General features: G+C 46.8%; 1 protein-coding gene across 2 annotated transcripts in view; it reads left to right on the forward strand.

Moving 5' to 3' along the window:
• LOC115457898 (zinc finger protein 436-like) overlaps nt 1-19,342 on the forward strand; it is a 100,886-nt gene that overhangs the window by 20,173 nt on the left and 61,371 nt on the right. For both annotated transcript variants that reach the window (XM_030187578.1, XM_030187579.1), the window contains exon 2: nt 5,629-5,747. In XM_030187578.1, the coding sequence (XP_030043438.1) occupies nt 5,724-5,747 (24 nt within the window). In that variant the 5' untranslated portion in view covers nt 5,629-5,723. The remainder of the gene's footprint in view (nt 1-5,628; nt 5,748-19,342) is intronic.

Below are 19,342 nucleotides of genomic sequence, written 5' to 3' on the forward strand. Positions count from 1 at the left end.
AAGCTCTGATTTAGCACAATTGACCCGAGGCCCGATAATTCCCCAAAAGAGTTCACAATATTAAGCGCTGCTGGCAACTGTTTAGGAGCATTGGAAAGATATATCAAGATGTCATCTGCAAAAAGATTAATTCGTGCCTCCCTATTTCCCACAAGGTTTGCCCCCTCTCTACACTCCTCTTCTTGTTGGCCATAGAACCCTTAGTTATTAAACTGCAGCGGTCTCAGCACAGACCCCTGCGGAATCCCACTATCTACCCTTTTCCTTTGAGAATACTGACCATTTAACCCTACTCCTGTTTTTCTGTCTTTTAACCAGTTTTTATTCCACACTAGAACACTATCCCATGCTATTTCAATTTCCTCTGGAGTCTTTCATGAGGTACTTTGTCAAATACCTTTTGAAAATCCAGATACACAATATCGACCGGCTCACCTTTATCCATATGTTTGTTTACCCCTTCAAAGAAATGTGGTAGTTTGGTGAGGTAAGTTTTCCGTTCACTAAATCCATGTTGGCTTTGTCTCATTAATCCATGCTTATGTATATGCTGTGTAATTTTGTTCTTTATAATAGTCCCTATCATTTTGCCTAGCACTGACGTCAGTCTCACTGGTCTGTAATTTCCCGGATCACCTTGGGAACCCTTTTTAAAAATTGGTGTTACATCGGCCACCCTCCAATCTGATACCATACTTGATTTTTGTATACCATCTGGTCCTGGTGATTTGCGATCCAACTGAGTATTTTGCTAGCTTCTTGCTTTTAATATACCTAAAAAAGTTTTTACTATCTGTTTTTACCTCCAACGCAATCTTCTAGTCAAAGTCTCTCTTTGCCTTCCTTATCAGCGCTTTGCATTTGTCTTGCCATTCCTTATGCTGTTTCTTATTATTTTCATTCGGTTCCTTCTATATTCTGAAGGATTTTCTTTTTAGCTCTAATAACTTCCTTCATCTCACTTTTTAACCATGCCGGCTGTCGTTTGGTCTTCCATCCTTCTTTTTTAATACATGGAATATATTTGGCCTGGGCTTCCAGTATGGTATTTTTGAACAGCATCCACACCTTTGACTTTACAGCTGCTCTTCTAACTTTTCTCATTTTATCATCGTCTCCTTTTTGAAAGGTAAGTGCTAACGTATTGGATTTCTGTGTGTACTTACTCCATATCTTATATCAAACCTGATCATGTTATGATCACTGTTATCAAGAGACCCCAGCATCATTACCTCCTGCACTAGATCATGTGCTCCACTAAGGACTAGGTCTAGAATTGTTCCTCCTGTTGTTGGCTCCTGATCCAGCTGCTCCGTAAAGCAGTCCTTGATTTCATCAAGAAATTCAACCTTTCTAGCATGCCCTGATGTTATATTTATCTAGTCAGTATCCTAATTTCTTGTAACATTTCTAAATCTGTCTGTTCTTCCTGGCCAGGTGGATGGTAGTACACTCCTATCACTGTCCTTTTCCCCTTTACTCATAGAATTTCAGTCCATAGCGATTCTAAGATGTTTCATGTCCTTCAGAATTTTTAGTCTGTTCGATTCAAGGTGCTCCTTAACATAATGCTGCTCATCTACCAATTCGATCTCCCCTATCACTACAACATAATTTGTATCCTTGTATGACAGTGTTCCACTGGTTTCCTCCTTCCACCAGGTCTCAGAGATGCCTATTATATCTATTTTTTTATTTAGTACAACTCTCCCATCTTTTTCGTAGGCTTCTGGCATTTACATATAGACATTTCAAAGTATGTTTGTTCTTCCTATTTACATTTTGCTCAATAGTTGACAGTGGTAATGTACAATCTTGAAAATCTGTCTGCTTTTTATTTAAAGGCACTTGGTCTACTGTGGTCTCTATTGCAGCCTCACTATTGGGATGCCCTTTCTTCCCCGTTTTGTTGATATCTTTGATAGATAACCTTATTCTGAACCATGTGCTTTTGAGCAACTGTTGGCCTTCCCCTAGTTTCTAGTTTAAAAGCTGCTGTATCTCCTTTTTAAATCCCCAGAATGTTGCCCAGTTCCTAACAAATTTAAAAACCTCCTCTTTGCACCATCACCTCATCCACACATTGAGACTCCAGAGCTCTGCCTGTCTCTTGGGCCCTGCGCATGGAACGGCAGCATTTCTGAAAATGCTACCCTGGAAGATCTAGATTTCAGCTTTCTACCAAGAGCCTAAATTTGGCTTCCAGAACCTCCCTCCCTCCCTCCCTCCCACATTTTCCTATGTCATTGGTTCCCACATGTACCAAGACAGCTGGCTTTTCCCCAGCACTATCTAAAATCATATCAGGCAGGCATGTGACCTTGCATTCCACTAGCCACCCAGATATCTACATGCCTAATAATCGAATCACCAATTACAACAGCAGTCCTAACTCTTCTCTCCTGGCCAGAAGCTCCTGGAGACAGATCCTCAATGCGAGAAGATATTGCATCCCCTGGTGGGCTGGTCCTGGCCATAGGATTACTTCCAACTTATCAGAGAGATGCTCTCCTTTCAGGAGACCTCCCTCCTCCAAGGCATCATAAGGGCTGCCGTACTGGAGGTGGGACTTCTCTTCAACGTCCGTGTAGGCCTCCTCTCTGTCTCCGTCAGCTCCTCCGATACTCTAGCCTCAAGAGAACGGACTCGTTCTCTGAGAGCAAGGAGCTCTTTGCATCAAGCACACACGTATAACCTTTTATCAACTGGGAGATAATCATATATGTGACACTCAGTTCAAAAGACTGGATAGCATCTCTCTCGCTGCTGGACTGCTGTCTGCATCTTAGTATTATAGAGCTGTTTTAATTAAGGATACTAGGTGAATATAAAGATTATATGCTATAATGTGTAATTTGTTTAATGTTTGCTTCTCAGAAACTAAATGTAATTAAAACTCTAATGAAAACACTGCTCTTGTGATCCTAATTAGAATAATGACTATAAAGGAAGAGTTGTGCTAGGGGTGGGTGGGAGCTGGGTAGGGGGTTGGGAATGAGGACTGAACTAGACCCTGCTGTGTTAATGCTGTGTCAGAAAGTTTAAGTTTTAAAATGATAGTGAAAAGGGTATGGAGACTAGTTATTAATTTTTAAGGTAATCAATAGAAATAAAACAAAATAAAACATGGAAAAGAAAATAAGATGATACCTTTTTATTGGACATAGCTTAATACATTTCTTGATTAGCTTTCGAAGGTTGCCCTTCTACGTCAGATCGGAAATAAGCAAATGTTGGTAGATGACAGTATATATAAGTGAAACATCAAAGCATTTCAGTGACAGTCTAACAGGATGGGGGTTGGGTAGGTGAGAGACAGGGAGATATGCATGGAGACAGGAGGGTGTCAAAGCAGTACAATTTTATGGTTTATTTTGTTTTATTTCTATTGATTACCTTTAAAAGTGGACTAACATGGCTACCACACCTCTCTACCCATAATTTATTTTTTAATTCTGTCTTTTATCAATAACCATAAGAACATAAGCATTGCCGTACTGGGAGAGACCGAAGGTCCATCAAGCCCAACATCCTGTTTCTAATAGTGGCCAATCCAGGTTACAAGTACCTGGAAAGATCCCAAAACAGTACAATACATTTTATACTTCTTGTACTAGAAATAAGCAGAAGATTTTCCCCAAGTCCATCTTAATAATGGATTATGGAAGGTATTCAAAAATTCCTCTTTTAAACCCCAATCTTTAAATTACCAAAGCACAAAGCAAAATAATTTTCACTCACCTAGAGAAATATCCTCTTCTCTCAGAACTTCTCAGAAAGCAACTTAAGTGGGACCTCACCTTTCCTTTCTATATAGTTTTGATTCTAAGAGGACTGCTTCAAACAGACCCTTTGACGCTAACCCAGTAATCAGATTGCCCTTAGTAAACTTTGCAACTATTCTACTTCCTCACACCTTAATTCAGGTTAGTAGCAGTGCTACCTCTCCAGCAGCCAAAGAACTGAAAATAATTTATTTTAGAGCAGAGTTGAGCCTTGCTACTATTCTTTTTAATTCTCTTGGCTGTTAAATCTCTACCACTAGAGAAAGTTTCAGTTTAAAACTAATGGGGAAAAGGTTGTATTTATTTATTTGTGACATTTATATCCCACATTGTCCCAAAGAAGTTTGAGTTCAGTGTGGTTTACAATAAACACTATAGGATACATAACAAAGAATAATGCACAAGAAAGTAATTTGTTGTAAGAATCCAATTTTACAATACAATATCACATGGAAACTAGTTAATAATGCTACTCTTTTTTATTATTTTTGTCTGTAAGACTGAATTAGACTCTGCTTTGTTTTCTTTATCAGTAACCTATAATTCCCGTTTTAAACCCCAGTCTTATCAGAGAAATGTCCTCTTCTCTCAGATCTTCTTAAAACAGTTTGCTCCTTTTCTCCTCCTGCTGGGAGAAGGGCAAATCCCACTGGTGTGGACTTGTTCAGCAGGTCTCATAGAATGACAATTATCAGGTAAGTCATAACGTATTTTTTTAATCAGCAGAATGTGAAAAATGTACAAGGGTGTGAAGACTTTATCAAAGCACAGAGAATTTGGAGACCACTTTTCATAAAAACATCAGTGAAATTACTCTGGTTGTATGACTGGTATGTTATTGGCTGGATGTGTGTTTAGATGATTGTGCTAAGATATTTATGTAATTGTTAATAAGTATATGGAGCTTGATATTCAACACTCACTGGGGCTGGCCACTGATTTTCAGCAGCATTATCTGGATAATGCCGCTTAAAATCTTTAGTGATTCCCCTGATACTATCCAATATACAGCGCCAGAACCTGGATGGCTATTCAGACAAGTTAGGACAACAAGATAGGTGTCATGACTTGTTCAGATAAATATTCAGGTTCTACCACTGAATACTTAGCCAACGTATACCTGATATTTAATGCTGAATATTGGAGTATAAATTTAAAATCTGTGGTCAGCAGTTAAGATGGTTTTTTAATGAAGCATCCAAAGATGTATTCTTATTCAGAGATTCAGTGATGAAGTCAATACTGACCATGATATTTAAACATCTTGGGGATTGTATGATCTTTAGTATTGGTTTCAGTGATCATGTTCTGGATTTAGTTTTGCACTGTATTTATTGTGCTCTGTGTTTGTATTTATTGCCCCATTATTGCAAATCACAACAATCGACAAATTATAAGTAAAATAAATATATTTAGGAATTATTTTCTCTGAGAATTGATCTCTAAACATTTCCCTGTTTCTTGTTATTGCTTGACTTGTAGCTGTGGTATAGTAACGTACTTTGTTGGGTCCTCATACAAATTTAAAGATGGGTATTTTTATATGTGAGCTTTCTAGGATCTGTAGAAAGGATCCATAACACCATATTCAATAAGGCCTAAATACATCACAAGCTGCAAAGAGTCTTGTTTGTTGTGTAAAGCTGATGAAGAAATAGCCTCACACGTGTGTATGTGTTTTAGCTACTTTAAGTGGGACACACCATTCTCAACATATGAAAGAAGTATTCACAATTTTAGGAAAGTAATTATAACTGGACCTGTTAGGTATGGAGACATCCTCTTGTTTCTGAGAAATAAGGGTACAAACCTCTTGATAAAATTTGCCCTTTTTTTTGTCTAGGTTGCTTCCTAGAGATTCCTGAGTATCAATCTGTGTGTGCCACAAGTTCTAGCTACTTTACCAGCGCTTGCATCTCACTGAACGTACATAGGATCATGTCAGCTTCAGTTTGTGCTCAGGTATGGCATTTTATATTAAATGTGTAGATTAATACCACTTTTTTGTCTGACCTTCCTCCCTCCATAATTGAACTCAGTCTCACATTGCCATTAATGATGGGGAGAGGGAACTGAAGCTTGAGCACCTGGGGCCTTCAGTAAAGTTACAGCTATCCTTATTCTTATAGAATATTGAATCACTATAGTCCTTGGTAGGATCAAAGGTCATAGTGTACTAATCCATATGCCCACTTCATGGTTCCTCCTCCCCCATAGTTATGCCCTGCCACTTTACCTGCAAACTCTCCAGGTTGGATCTAGTCTCTGTAGATACAGAGCATTGAATACATGATTCAAACAACCACAAAGAGGAAGAGGAGAGGAACTGGCAGGTGTTATGATTGAGTTACAAGCAACATCTGGCATTCAGAAGTGGTGATGAGGAAGAAAAGTGGGGACTGCTTGTGCTTGTGTGTCTCTGGCTTGCATTTTTGGGTCTGCATTTCTGTTCTTTCTTATTCTTTACCTTTGTCTTTCCCCCTTATGTTTGTTTCCTGTCTTTCTCCGATCTCCTTTTTTTCTTTTCTGTTAAAGTTCCGTCGCTTCCTTTTTTTTCTTTCCTTCAGCAGTAGATATTTTAACTTTCTCTTCCTTCCCTATGACTGCCCCTGTCTCATCTCCATTACTTCTTTAGCCCATTTCTCTCTCTCTTGTTTTCCTATTTTCCTGCCTACCCTCCCTTCTCCATTCTTCTTTCCTTCCATATACATTACCTTCCTGGATTTCTTCCCCTACCCCACTACTAGTTCAGTGTCCTTTTTCTCGCTTTTGGCTAAAACAAGAGGGAAGCACAGTGGTCCACTGCCTAGTTGCCCCAGGACAGCTGATCAGGACCAGATGCATCATCTCTGGACTCACCCAAGGATATCTGATGCCCTAGTTGAACCTTCAGCCATGTTCCTTTTCCCTCTCCCCCCCAAGGGTGGCTGAAGGCTAAAATTCTCCTTTCTGTAGTCCAGTATCACCCTTCCTCTACCCCCTTCCCAAGTCCAACATTGTTCCTTCCCTTTTCAACTTCCTACGTGTCCAGCATTGCCCCGTCCCTTCCCTACCCCCATAAATATCCAGCATTTCACCTTCCCTTCTGCCCCCACCAAAGTGTTTAGCTCCATCTCTGCTCTCCCAAAGTGATGGCATTGCCCCTTCTCTTTTCCCTCCCCAAGTGTGCCACATCACCCCATCGCTTTCCTACTGCTCCACAGATATCCACTATGCCCTATTTCCATTCCAAGCCCTTTGTTGCTGCTCTACTGTTGCTCCACCACCTTTTGCAAGATTAGCACTAAATCACAGTGAGAGCTGCTGCTGTGGGGCCATTCTTAACAAAGGCAGTTAAAAAATACCAGTAAATAAACAAATAAGACCTGTGGGTCCTACCCACTCCCATCTTCTTTTTGGAGGAGGTGGGACCCGGTAGGCCTTCAGGATGCATGTCAGCTTTCACTGTAAATCAGTGCTGCTGCTGTTTGCTGTGGCAGTGCCAACCTCAGATTTGTGCCACCCTAGGCAGATGCCTTGTCTGCCTGGTGATAAGGCCAGCCCTTGGCATTGCCGCTTGCTTCTATAGGTCTTCCTGTGGGAATAAGGGTGGGGACTGCAGCAGGTCCTGTGAGTGTGCACTAACTCACAGCCTCCATGCTGATTTTTTTTTGCTGAAATTGTTGTGGCTATTGACATCACTATTTATACACTGACATCCCAATGATTCTATCACTTTCCCATATGACAACGTGGAGGGGCGTAATCAAACGGGGCACCCAAGTGTTCCTGAGGGCGTCCTCACAGGACGTCCCCGCGAAGGGGCATGGAAACCCGTATTATCGAGACAAGATGGGCGGCCATCTTTCATTTTGATAATATGGTCGGGGCGCCCAAATCTCCACATTTAGGTCGACCTTAGAGATGGTCGTCCCCAATTTTCGGCGATAATGGAAACTGAGGACGCCCATCTCAGAAACAACCAAATCCAAGCCATTTGGTCGTGGGAGGAGCCAGCATGCGTAGTGCACTGGTCCCCCTGACATGCCAGAACACCAACCGGGTACCCTAGGGGGCACTGCAGTGGACTTCAGAAAAAGCTCCCAGGTGCATAGCTCCCTTACGTTGTGTGCTGAGTCCCCCAAAACCCACTCCCCACAACTGTACACCACTACCGTAGCCCTTAGGGATGAAGGGGGCACCTAGATGTGGGTACAGTGGGTTTGTGGTGGGTTTTGGAGGGCTCACATTTACCTCCACAAGTTTAACAGGTAGAGGGGATGGGCCTTGGTCCGCTTGCCTGAAGTGCACTGAAGTACCCACTAAAACTGCTCCAGGGATCTGCATGCTGCTGTCATGGAGCTGGGTATGATATTTGAGGCTGGCATACAGGCTGGAAAAAATATTAAAAATTTTTTTTTAGGGTGGGAGGGGGTTAGTGACCACTTGGGGAGTAGGGGGAGGTCATCCCCGATTCCCTACGGTGGTCATCTGGTCATTTAGGGCACATTTTTGTGGCTTGGTCGTTAAAAATAAAAGGACCAGGTAAAGTCGGCCAAGTGTTCGTCTGGGATGCCCTTCTTTTTTCCATTATCGACCGAGGATGCCCATGTGTTAAGCACGCCCCAGTCCCGCCTTCGCTATGCTTCTGACACGCCCCCGTGAACTTTGGTCGTCCCCTTGACAGAAAGCAGTTGAGGGTGCCCAAAATCAGCTTTCGATTATGCCGATTTGGGCGACCCTGGGAGAAAGACGCCCATCCCCGATTTGTGTCGAAAGATGGGCGCCCTTCTCTTTTGAAAATGAGCCCAATAGTGACCCCAGTCATTATTTGAAAGACTGATGTGTACTTATTCTCAGGGACCTCATCCCTCTCTGACACAGACTATTTACTCCTCCAGGTTTTGACAAATCCCATTGATCCTATGACTTCCTGACACAACGACTCCTACTGACTTTCATTTCATCTCATTATTAGACTCATAACCATTCTAGCATGCTCTCCTAGGTGGTTAATACTACCATTCTCCCACACAGAGACATGTGGCGCCTACATTTAGGTACCCTAGCATAACCGGATATATACATGAGATGTGTTTAGGTATGGGCACTTATGCCAGCTATAGAGCTAGTGTAAATGCTTGTGCCTTGATTTGGCAGATATGCCCATAACTTAATCTGTAAGTTACTTGCTTAAATGTTTACTTTACTCAGACTCCGCTCATGTAAATGCCCACTTGTAAAATACATGCTATCAAAAATATGTGTGTACTAACAGAATAGTGCAAAGCCAGATTTTTGTCATTTACATGCATATGTGTTCACATATGCACATAAATGACTAGAATATCTTTTTACTTTCATAGATGCCACCTAACTTTAGGTGGCTTCTTACAGAATTACCTCCATAGGGGAGCAGTCGTGAGCAGCAACTTTTTTTTCCTTTTTAACCAGTGATGAATCTATGTACACCTGACCATTTTTTTTTTTTTTTTTTTTGCAAAATGGCCAAAATTAATATGCATTTGAAAAGTGGCTTAGTTCAGGGTGGAGCAAGGGTGGCAAGAAAAGTTACATATTCCTCTATGAAATTCAGTTACTGAACATATGATCTAATTGGAAAGTCCATGAAGAGGAAACGGTAGTCTGCAAATAATGCCAAGCAATCCACAAAAAGCAGAATACACATCTTCCAATGCAAGGGAGCTTTTTTCCAATCAATTCTAGAATAGACCTACCTTATAGACCTACCTGCTAGGAACGCAAAAAGATCAGCACGCACATTACTCAACCTCCACTACCCCAATTGCAAGAGATTAAAATACAAGTCCATATACGCAACCAGTTTTTCCTACATTTGCACGCAACTATGGAACGCACTTCCGAAGACCATAAAATCAACATAAGACCTAGCTATCTTCCGAAGACTATTGAAAACTGACCTATTCAAGAAGGCATACAATAAACAACCTTCCTAATTACTAAACAATAAGAATGAAGAATAAGACTGGACCGACCTAACCACGCGACCGAGTAACCTCAATGCTCTTAATGAACAAACAATACTATTCCTAATCTAAAATCGATTACTATATAACCACATAATGCTGACTAACCTCACTGCTAAACACTATCACTCTCACCCTAATGTCGATACCTGAGCAACAACATAATGCTGACACCTACGCAAGATCACAATGTATTCTTCTACTATGTATGTACGCACTTGATTGTAAAACCATGTGCAACTCTGTAGTCCGGAAATGGCAATCGCCACTATGGCAAATGTAAGCCACATTGAGCCTGCAAATAGGTGGGAAAATGTGGGAATACAAATGCTACAAATAATAATAATAATATATAAGCCCAAAGTGGCCACGTTTCGCATCAGGGACTAACACAGAGCTCCTCCTTTCTCAGTGACATCGGGCATTGTATATTCTAGACTTGATTGGAATAAGAACATAAGAGTAGCCATACTGGGTCAGACCAATGGTCCATCTAGCCCAGTATCCTGTTTTCCAAATAGTGGCCAAGCCAGGTCAAAAGTACCTTGCAGAAACCCAAATCGTGGCAACATTTCATACTACAAATCCCAGGGCAAGCAGTTGCTTCCCATGTCTGTCTCAATAGCAGTGGCGTTCCTAGGGTGGATGACACCCGGGGCGGATCGCCGATGCGCCCCCCCCCCCCCCCCGGGTGCAGCACGACCCGACCCCCCCCCCCCTCCCGCGAAAGGACACACCTTCCCTCCCCGGCGAAAGGACACCCCCTCCCCGGGTGCATTTTTACCTGCTGGGGGGGTGCCGCACGCCTGTCTGCTTTGCTCGTTTCTTGTGTAAGTGGGAGGAGTTATGTAGTTCTACCATGGATAACATAGCTCCCATCAAAGTTTTGCCCAAACTCACCCATAGGGTGTCTCCCTGGTACAATCAGGATATTCCCCTTCTGAAGAAGCAGAGTAGAAAATTAGAAAGTGTTCCAAGAATAACATGCTTTGGAGGAAACTAAAACCCTTTACTATAAAGAGCAAATTGGTCACAACCACTTAAACACCCATAAACTCTTTAATCGTATTAATAAGCTTGTATCGACTGAAAACTTAATATCAGTAACTGTAGCCATTCCCTCTGCTAATCAATTTTGAACAAAAAGTAACTAGAGGGGCTGTGTTGCAACTTAAGGCCACTGATGTTCAATCTTGCTTCAAGCAGCCTAGTCCAAATTCTGGTATTGCGGCTGACCAGTTGTGGTCTTCCTTTCTGTTACCCACTCATGAGACTGTCAAATCCTTTCTCACAAAGTATTCTTCCTCACATTGCCTTCTGGATGCTTGTCCGAGTTATTTATTAAAAACTGCACCTGCTGGTTTCATTGACTTTCTTCAACCTCATAACTTGTTTATTCTGACTCAAGGGGCTTTTCCTCATCAGAAAGGTTCCATAATACTTACTCCAATCCCTAAGAGCACCTCAGCTTCATTGGGAGATGTTACTAATTACAGGCCTGTTGCTTCTATCCCATTGTTGATTAAGATAATAGAAGGCGTAGTTGGTACTCAGCTTATGAATCACCTTTTCACTTTCTCCCTCTTGCATACATCTGAGTCAGGCTTTAGGCCTTGTTAAAGTATCTAGACCACCTTAATATCTGATTTAAGGAAAGCAGTCAGTCTAGGCTTTAAGTTTTTAGTGTTGCAATTTGATATTTATTTTTATTTATTTAGATTTTGCACACACCTTTTTCATTAGTAGCTCAAGGTGAGTTACATTCAGGTACACTGGATAATGCTCTGTCCCAGGAGGGCTCACAATCTAAGTTTGTACCTGAGGCAATGGAGGGTTAAGTGACTTGCCCAAGATCACAAGGAGCAGCAGCAGGATTTGAACCGGCTACCTCTGGATTGCAAGACCGGTGCTCTAACCACTAGGCCAAGTGCCTTTGACCTTGTTGATCATAAGTTGATTTTAGGCTTGTTGGATCAGTTTGGATTGTATGGGAAGGTCCACCAGTGGTTCCGTGGCTTCCTAAAATCTAGATGTATTAGGTGAAATTGTCAGGTTCTCTCTCACCTTCCTGATCTCCTGACTGTGGGGTGCCACAGGGCTCGCCACTTTCACCAGTCGTATTCATTGTTCTCCGAGGACAAGCAGGCTGCTTGTTCTCACTGATGGGTGACGTCCACGGCAGCCCCTCCAATCGGAAACTTCACTAGCAAAGTCCTTTGCTAGCCCTCGCGCGCCCGCGCGCACCGCGCATGCGCGGCCGTCTTCCCGCCCGAAACCGGCTCGAGCCGGCCAGTCTTCTTTTGTCCGCACTCGGTACGGTCGTGTTTTCGCCGTGTCGAGCCCCGGAAAGTCGACCTCGCGCGTCCAATTTGTTTTGAGCGTGTTTTTTTCCTTCGGGAAAGCTTTACCTTAGTCGGGAAGTGCTCCGGAAACCCCCCGCCGGGTTTCGTGTAAATCCTCCCCGTACTTCCAGCTTTTTTGCCCCGGTAAGTTTTCTTTCGTCGTCGGGGAAGGCCTCTTTTCGGCCTCGGTCGAGATTTTTTCTCCCTCTAAATTTTGGTGCTTCAAATTTCGCCATTTCGGCTTTTGATTTCGCCGGCGTGATTTTTCCGCCCATGACATCGAAGCCTTCCAGCGGCTTCAAGAAGTGCACCCAGTGCGCCCGGGTTATCTCGCTCACTGATCGACACTCGTCGTGTCTTCAGTGTCTGGGGGCCGAGCACCGCCCTCAGAACTGCAGTCTGTGTTCCCTGCTTCAAAGGCGGACTCAGGTAGCGAGACTAGCCCAGTGGAACGTGTTGTTCTCGGGCTCTTCGTCGGCATCGGCACCGGGATCCTCGAGTGCATCGACGTCGTCAGCGTCCAGACCATCTTCCTCGGCCGCCCCTGCATCGAGTGCATCGAGGCATCGGGCCTCTGCATCGGCGCCGAGACATCGGATAGCTGCATCGACGTCGGTGGTACCAGGACCTCGTCTACTGATGTCGTCGGACGGTGGTGCATCGGGTGGAGTGCAGGTGAGGGCTGTCCATTCCCCTGCTGGTGGCGGTGAGCCCTCGGGTGGGTCTCCTCCTACCCTGAGGGCTCCTGCGGTACAGCCCCCCCCGAGATCGACCTTCTTCAGTCTCGGCCCCGAGGAAGCGACGGATGGATTCGACGTCCTCCTCGTCGGTGCCGGGGAGCTCCGGTGACATGCTTCGGAAGAAATCGAAGAAGCATCGACACCGGTCTCCTCCCCGTGTCGGCACCGAGAGCTCTGGGTCGCCGAGGGAGTCGGCACCCAGCAGGCATCGGCACCGAGAGGACCGCTCACCCTCTGTTCAGGAGGTGTCGATGCGCTCCGCTCTGGACAGCCCGGAACAGCCTCCACGCTCGGAACAGGTACTGACGTCGACGCCTGCATCGACCTCTCAGCCTTTCTCTGCAGCCACTCTAAACGAGAGCCTCCGGGCCGTTCTCCCAGAGATTCTGGGAGAGCTGTTGCGCCCTACCCCTCCGGTACCGGCGGTGCTTGCGCCTCTGGTACCGTCGAGCGTGGCGCCGGCTGGCCCATCGCCCAGGTTGAGGTCCCCGACGTCGGTACCGCGTGCGGTGCCGACCGCGGCCACCTCCCAGGAAGGCTCCCCGACTACGTCGGCGGAGGGAGCTTCGCCGATGCGGGCGAGGGAGTCTACCTCTCGACGCCCCCATCGTGGACGGGGTTCCACGGAGTCGAGCAGGGCGAGGTTGCAGACACAGGTCCGTGAGCTTGTGTCTGACACCGAGGGTGAGGCCTCGTGGGAGGAAGAGGAAGATCCCAGATATTTCTCTGACGAGGAGTCTGAGGGTCTTCCGTCTGATCCCACTCCCTCTCCTGAGAGACAGCTTTCTCCTCCCGAGAGTCTGTCTTTTGCCTCCTTTGTCCGGGAGATGTCTACGGCCATCCCCTTCCCGGTGGTTGTGGAGGACGAGCCCAGGGCTGAAATGTTTGAGCTCCTGGACTATCCTTCTCCACCTAAGGAAGCGTCCACTGTTCCCTTGCACTATGTCCTGAAGAAGACATTGCTTGCGAACTGGACCAAGCCATTAACTAATCCCCACATTCCCAAGAAGATCGAGTCCCAGTACCGGATCCATGGGGACCCAGAGCTGATGCGCACTCAGTTGCCTCATGACTCTGGAGTTGTGGATTTGGCCCTAAAGAAGGCTAAGAGTTCTAGGGAACATGCTTCGGCGCCCCCGGGCAAGGACGCTAGAACCTTAGACTCCTTTGGGAGGAAGGCCTACCATTCCTCTATGCTCGTGTCCAAGATCCAGTCTTACCAGCTCTACACGAGCATACACATGCGGAACAATGTGCGACAGTTGGCGGGCTTGGTTGATGCTCTTCCCCCTGAGCAAGCCAAGCCTTTTCAGGAGGTGGTCAGGCAGCTGAAGGCGTGCAGAAAATTCCTGGCCAGAGGAGTTTATGACACTTTTGATGTTGCGTCCAGGGCCGCTGCTCAAGGTGTGGTGATGCGCAGGCTCTCATGGCTGCGTGCCGCCGACCTGGAGAATAGAATCCAGCAGCGGATTGCGGACTCGCCTTGCCGTGCGGATAACATTTTTGGCGAAAAAGTCGAACAGGTGGTAGAGTCTCTCCACCAGCGGGACACCGCATTCGACAAGTTCGCCCGCCGGCAGCCTTCAGCTTCTACCTCTACAGGTAGACGATTTTTCGGGGGAAGGAAGACTGTTCCCTATACTTCTGGCAAGCGTAGGTACAATCCTCCTTCCCGACAGCCTGCGGCCCAGGCTAAGCCCCAGCGCGCTCGCTCTCGTCAGCAGCGTGCGACTCAGCAAGGCCCCGCGGCTCCCCAGCAAAAGCAAGGGGCGAGCTTTTGACTGGCTCCAGCAGAGCATAGCCGACATCCAAGTGTCAGTGCCGGGCGACCTGCCTGTCGGAGGGAGGTTGAAAGCTTTTCACCAAAGGTGGCCTCTCATAACCTCCGATCAGTGGGTTCTCCAAATAGTCCGGCAAGGATACACCCTCAATTTGGCCTCAAAACCTCCAAATTGTCCACCGGGAGCTCAGTCCTACAGCTTCCAGCACAAGCAGGTACTTGCAGAGGAACTCTCCGCCCTTCTCAGCGCCAATGCGGTCGAGCCCGTGCCATCCGGGCAAGAAGGGCTGGGATTCTATTCCAGGTACTTCCTTGTGGAAAAGAAAACAGGGGGGATGCGTCCCATCCTAGACCTAAGGGCCCTGAACAAATATCTCGTAAAAGAAAAGTTCAGGATGCTTTCCCTGGGCACCCTTCTCCCCATGATTCAGCAAAACGATTGGCTATGCTCTCTGGACTTGAAGGATGCCTACACACACATCCCGATACTGCCAGCTCACAGACAGTATCTGCGATTTCAGCTGGGCACACGCCACTTCCAGTACTGTGTGCTACCCTTTGGGCTCGCCTCTGCGCCCAGGGTGTTCACAAAGTGCCTAGCTGTGGTAGCAGCGGCGCTTCGCAGGCTGGGGGTGCACGTGTTCCCATATCTCGACGATTGGCTGGTGAAGAACACATCCGAGGCAGGAGCCCTGCAGTCCATGCAGATGACTATTCGCCTCCTGGAGCTACTGGGGTTTGTGATAAATTACCCAAAGTCCCATCTTCTCCCAGTGCAGAAACTCGAATTCATCGGAGCCCTGCTGGATTCTCGGACGGCTCGCGCCTATCTCCCAGAGGCGAGGGCCAACAACTTGTTGTCCCTCGTCTCGCGGGTGCGAGCGTCCCAGCAGATCACAGCTCGGCAGATGTTGAGATTGCTGGGCCACATGGCCTCCACAGTTCATGTGACTCCCATGGCCCGCCTTCACATGAGATCTGCTCAATGGACCCTAGCCTCCCAGTGGTATCAGGCCGCTGGGGGTCTAGAGGACGTGATCCACCTGTCCACGAGTTTTCTCGAATCCCTGTATTGGTGGACGATTTGCTCCAATTTGACTCTGGGACGTCCCTTCCAAATTCCTCAGCCACAAAAAGTGCTGACCACGGATGCGTCTCTCCTGGGATGGGGAGCTCATGTCGATGGGCTTCACACCCAAGGAAGGTGGTCCCTCCAAGAAAGCGATCTACAGATCAATCTTCTGGAGTTGCGAGCGATCTGGAACGCTCTGAAGGCTTTCAGAGATCGGCTGTCCCACCAAATTATCCAAATTCAGACAGACAATCAGGTTGCCATGTACTATGTCAACAAGCAGGGGGGCACCGGTTCTCGCCCCCTGTGTCAGGAAGCCGTCAGCATGTGGCTCTGGGCTCGCCGTCAAGGCATGGTGCTCCAAGCCACATATCTGGCAGGCGTAAACAACAGTCTGGCCGACAGGTTGAGCAGGATTATGCAACCTCACGAGTGGTCGCTCAATTCCCTGGGTGATGAGACAGATCTTCCAGGCGTGGGGCACCCCCCTGGTGGATCTCTTCGCATCTCAAGTGAACCACAAGGTCCCTCAGTTCTGTTCCAGGCTTCAGGCCCACGGCAGACTGGCGTCGGATGCCTTCCTCCTGGATTGGGGGGAGGGCCTCCTGTATGCTTATCCTCCCATCCCTCTGGTGGGGAAGACTTTGTTGAAACTCAAGCAAGACCGAGGCACCATGATTCTGATTGCTCCTTTTTGGCCGCGTCAGATCTGGTTCCCCCTTCTTCTGGAGTTATCCTCCGAAGAACCGTGGAGATTGGAGTGTTTTCCGACCCTCATCACGCAGGACGAAGGGGCTCTTCTGCATCCCAACCTCCAGTCCCTGGCTCTCACGGCCTGGATGTTGAGGGCGTAGACTTTGCCTCTTTGGGTCTGCCAGAGGGTGTCTCCCGCATCTTGCTTGCTTCCAGGAAAGACTCCACTAAGAGAAGTTACTTCTTTCATTGGAGGAGGTTTGCCGTCTGGTGTGACAGCAAGGCCCTAGATCCTCGCTCTTGTCCTACACAGACCCTGCTTGAATACCTTCTGCACTTGTCTGAGTCTGGTCTCAAGACCAACTCCGTAAGAGTTCACCTTAGTGCAATCAGTGCATACCATTACCAAGTGGAAGGTAAGCCGATCTCAGGACAGCCTTTAGTTGTTCGCTTCATGAGAGGTTTGCTTTTGTCAAAGCCCCCTGTCAAGCCTCCTACAGTGTCATGGGATCTCAATGTCGTTCTCACCCAGCTGATGAAACCTCCTTTTGAGCCACTGGATTCATGCCATCCGAAGTACTTGACCTGGAAGGTCATTTTCTTGGTGGCAGTTACTTCGGCTCGTAGAGTCAGTGAGCTTCAGGCCCTGGTAGCCCAGGCCCCTTACACTAAATTTCATCACAACAGAGTAGTCCTCCGCACTCACCCTAAGTTCCTGCCAAAGGTCGTGTCGGAGTTCCATCTGAACCAGTCAATTGTCTTGCCAACATTCTTTCCCCGTCCTCATTCCTGCCCTGCTGAACGTCAGCTGCACACATTGGACTGCAAGAGAGCATTGGCCTTCTACCTGGAGCGGACACAGCCCCACAGACAGTCCGCCCAATTGTTTGTTTCTTTTGATCCCAATAGGAGGGGAGTGGCTGTAGGGAAACGCACCATATCCAATTGGCTAGCAGATTGCATTTCCTTCACTTACGCCCAGGCGGGGCTGGCTCTTGAGGGTCATGTCACGGCTCATAATGTTAGAGCCATGGCTGCGTCGGTAGCCCACTTGAAGTCAGCCTCCATTGAAGAAATTTGCAAAGCTGCGACGTGGGCTTCTGTCCACACATTCACATCCCATTACTGCCTGCAGCAGGATACCCGACGCGACAGTCGGTTCGGGCAGTCAGTTCTTCAGAACCTGTTTGGGCTTTAGGATCCAACTCCACCCCCCGAGGGCCCTGTTTGTTCTGTTCCAGGCTACACTCTCAGTTAGTTGGTAAATTTTTTAGGTCAATCTTAGTTATGGCCTCGCCGTTGCGAGGCCCAATTGACCAATGTTGTTGTTTTGAGTGAGCCTGGGGGCTAGGGATACCCCATCAGTGAGAACAAGCAGCCTGCTTGTCCTCGGAGAAAGCGAATGCTACATACCTGTAGAAGGTATTCTCCGAGGACAGCAGGCTGATTGTTCTCACCAACCCGCCCGCCTCCCCTTTGGAGTTGTGTCTTCCCTTGAAGTGTATTGTCTTGCTACATACTGGACTGGCCGGCTCGAGCCGGTTTCGGGCGGGAAGACGGCCGCGCATGCGCGGTGCGCGCGGGCGCGCGAGGGCTAGCAAAGGACTTTGCTAGTGAAGTTTCCGATTGGAGGGGCTGCCGTGGACGTCACCCATCAGTGAGAACAATCAGCCTGCTGTCCTCGGAGAATACCTTCTACAGGTATGTAGCATTCGCTTTATGATGGCTACATTAGGTAAATGGCAAGAGGCAGCAGGGTTTTGCACTTTTATCTAAGTGGACGATGACACAATCTATATCCCTTTCAAGATTGGGCTTCCAGAAATTGTCCCTAAGATTAGGCTTGGTCTGGATTTGTTAGAATACTGGGCTTTCGAATGTAAGTTAAATAGAGATAAGACTAAATTTATTGTGGTAACTAACCCCTTTGACTGTACCACATATAATAATTTTACTGTTGACAATGTGTTGTACCTCCTAGACTCTACTGGATGTATTAATTGACAGTCACCTTACATTGAAGCCACAGGTTTCTTCAGTAGTGAAAAAATCCTTCAGGTCTCTTTGGAAGCCAGACATATTCAGACTGCTAGTTCAATCCTTGGTTTTAACTCAGTTCGATAACTGCAATTCTATCTATTCTGGATGTAAGGAGGGTGTCCTAAAAAGGCTGCAAACAGCCCAAAATACTGCAGCTAGGCTTGTCCTCAGGGTATTGTGTTTTGATAGAGCCACTCCATTATTATGCATGCTGCACTGGTTGCACATTAAAGCCAGGATTACTTTATATTTAAATGTTTTTTTTTTATTGAAAGTGCAACTACATTGCTCCAGCAACAAGGCATTCATTATATTCCATAACATCTTGTGCTAAACACAAAATATTAACATAGCTCAACTTCCAATAATCTGTTTCCAACATTTTCTCCCCAATTCCCTAACCAGGGCCGTGCCAACACGGTAAGCGGGGTAAGCGCTGCAGGGGGGCGCCTGCCTTCAAGGGCGCCGTCGAGTTGTATTAAAAAAAAAAAAACCTTACCGCATTGGCGAACTGGCAGGCGGAGCGCCAGTAGTAAAAGCAACAAGCAGTTAAGCTCGTCTCCGTCTGCTTCCCTGCCCTCTCAGCGTCCCGCCCGCCCGAAAGAAAATGACATCAGAGGAAGGCGGGACGCAGAGAGGGCAGGGAAGTGGACGGAGATGAGCTTGCCCGTTTGTTGCTTTTACTACTGGCGCCCCGCCCGCCAGTTCGCCAACACGGTAAGGTTTTTTGGGGTTTTTTTTAATACAACTTGATGGCGCCCTTGAAGGCAGGCTGCTTTTACAACCCCCGCTCGCTCGCCCACCAGGATGTCATCATTTGTTGCAGTTAGGTATTGTTATTATCTGTAAGTATAATGCATTTGCTTTTAAAAGGTTGATGGTAGCTCGCTGCTGGTGAAGAAT

The sequence above is a fragment of the Microcaecilia unicolor genome, chromosome 14, assembly GCF_901765095.1.
Source record: "Microcaecilia unicolor chromosome 14, aMicUni1.1, whole genome shotgun sequence".
NCBI lineage: Eukaryota > Metazoa > Chordata > Amphibia > Gymnophiona > Siphonopidae > Microcaecilia > Microcaecilia unicolor.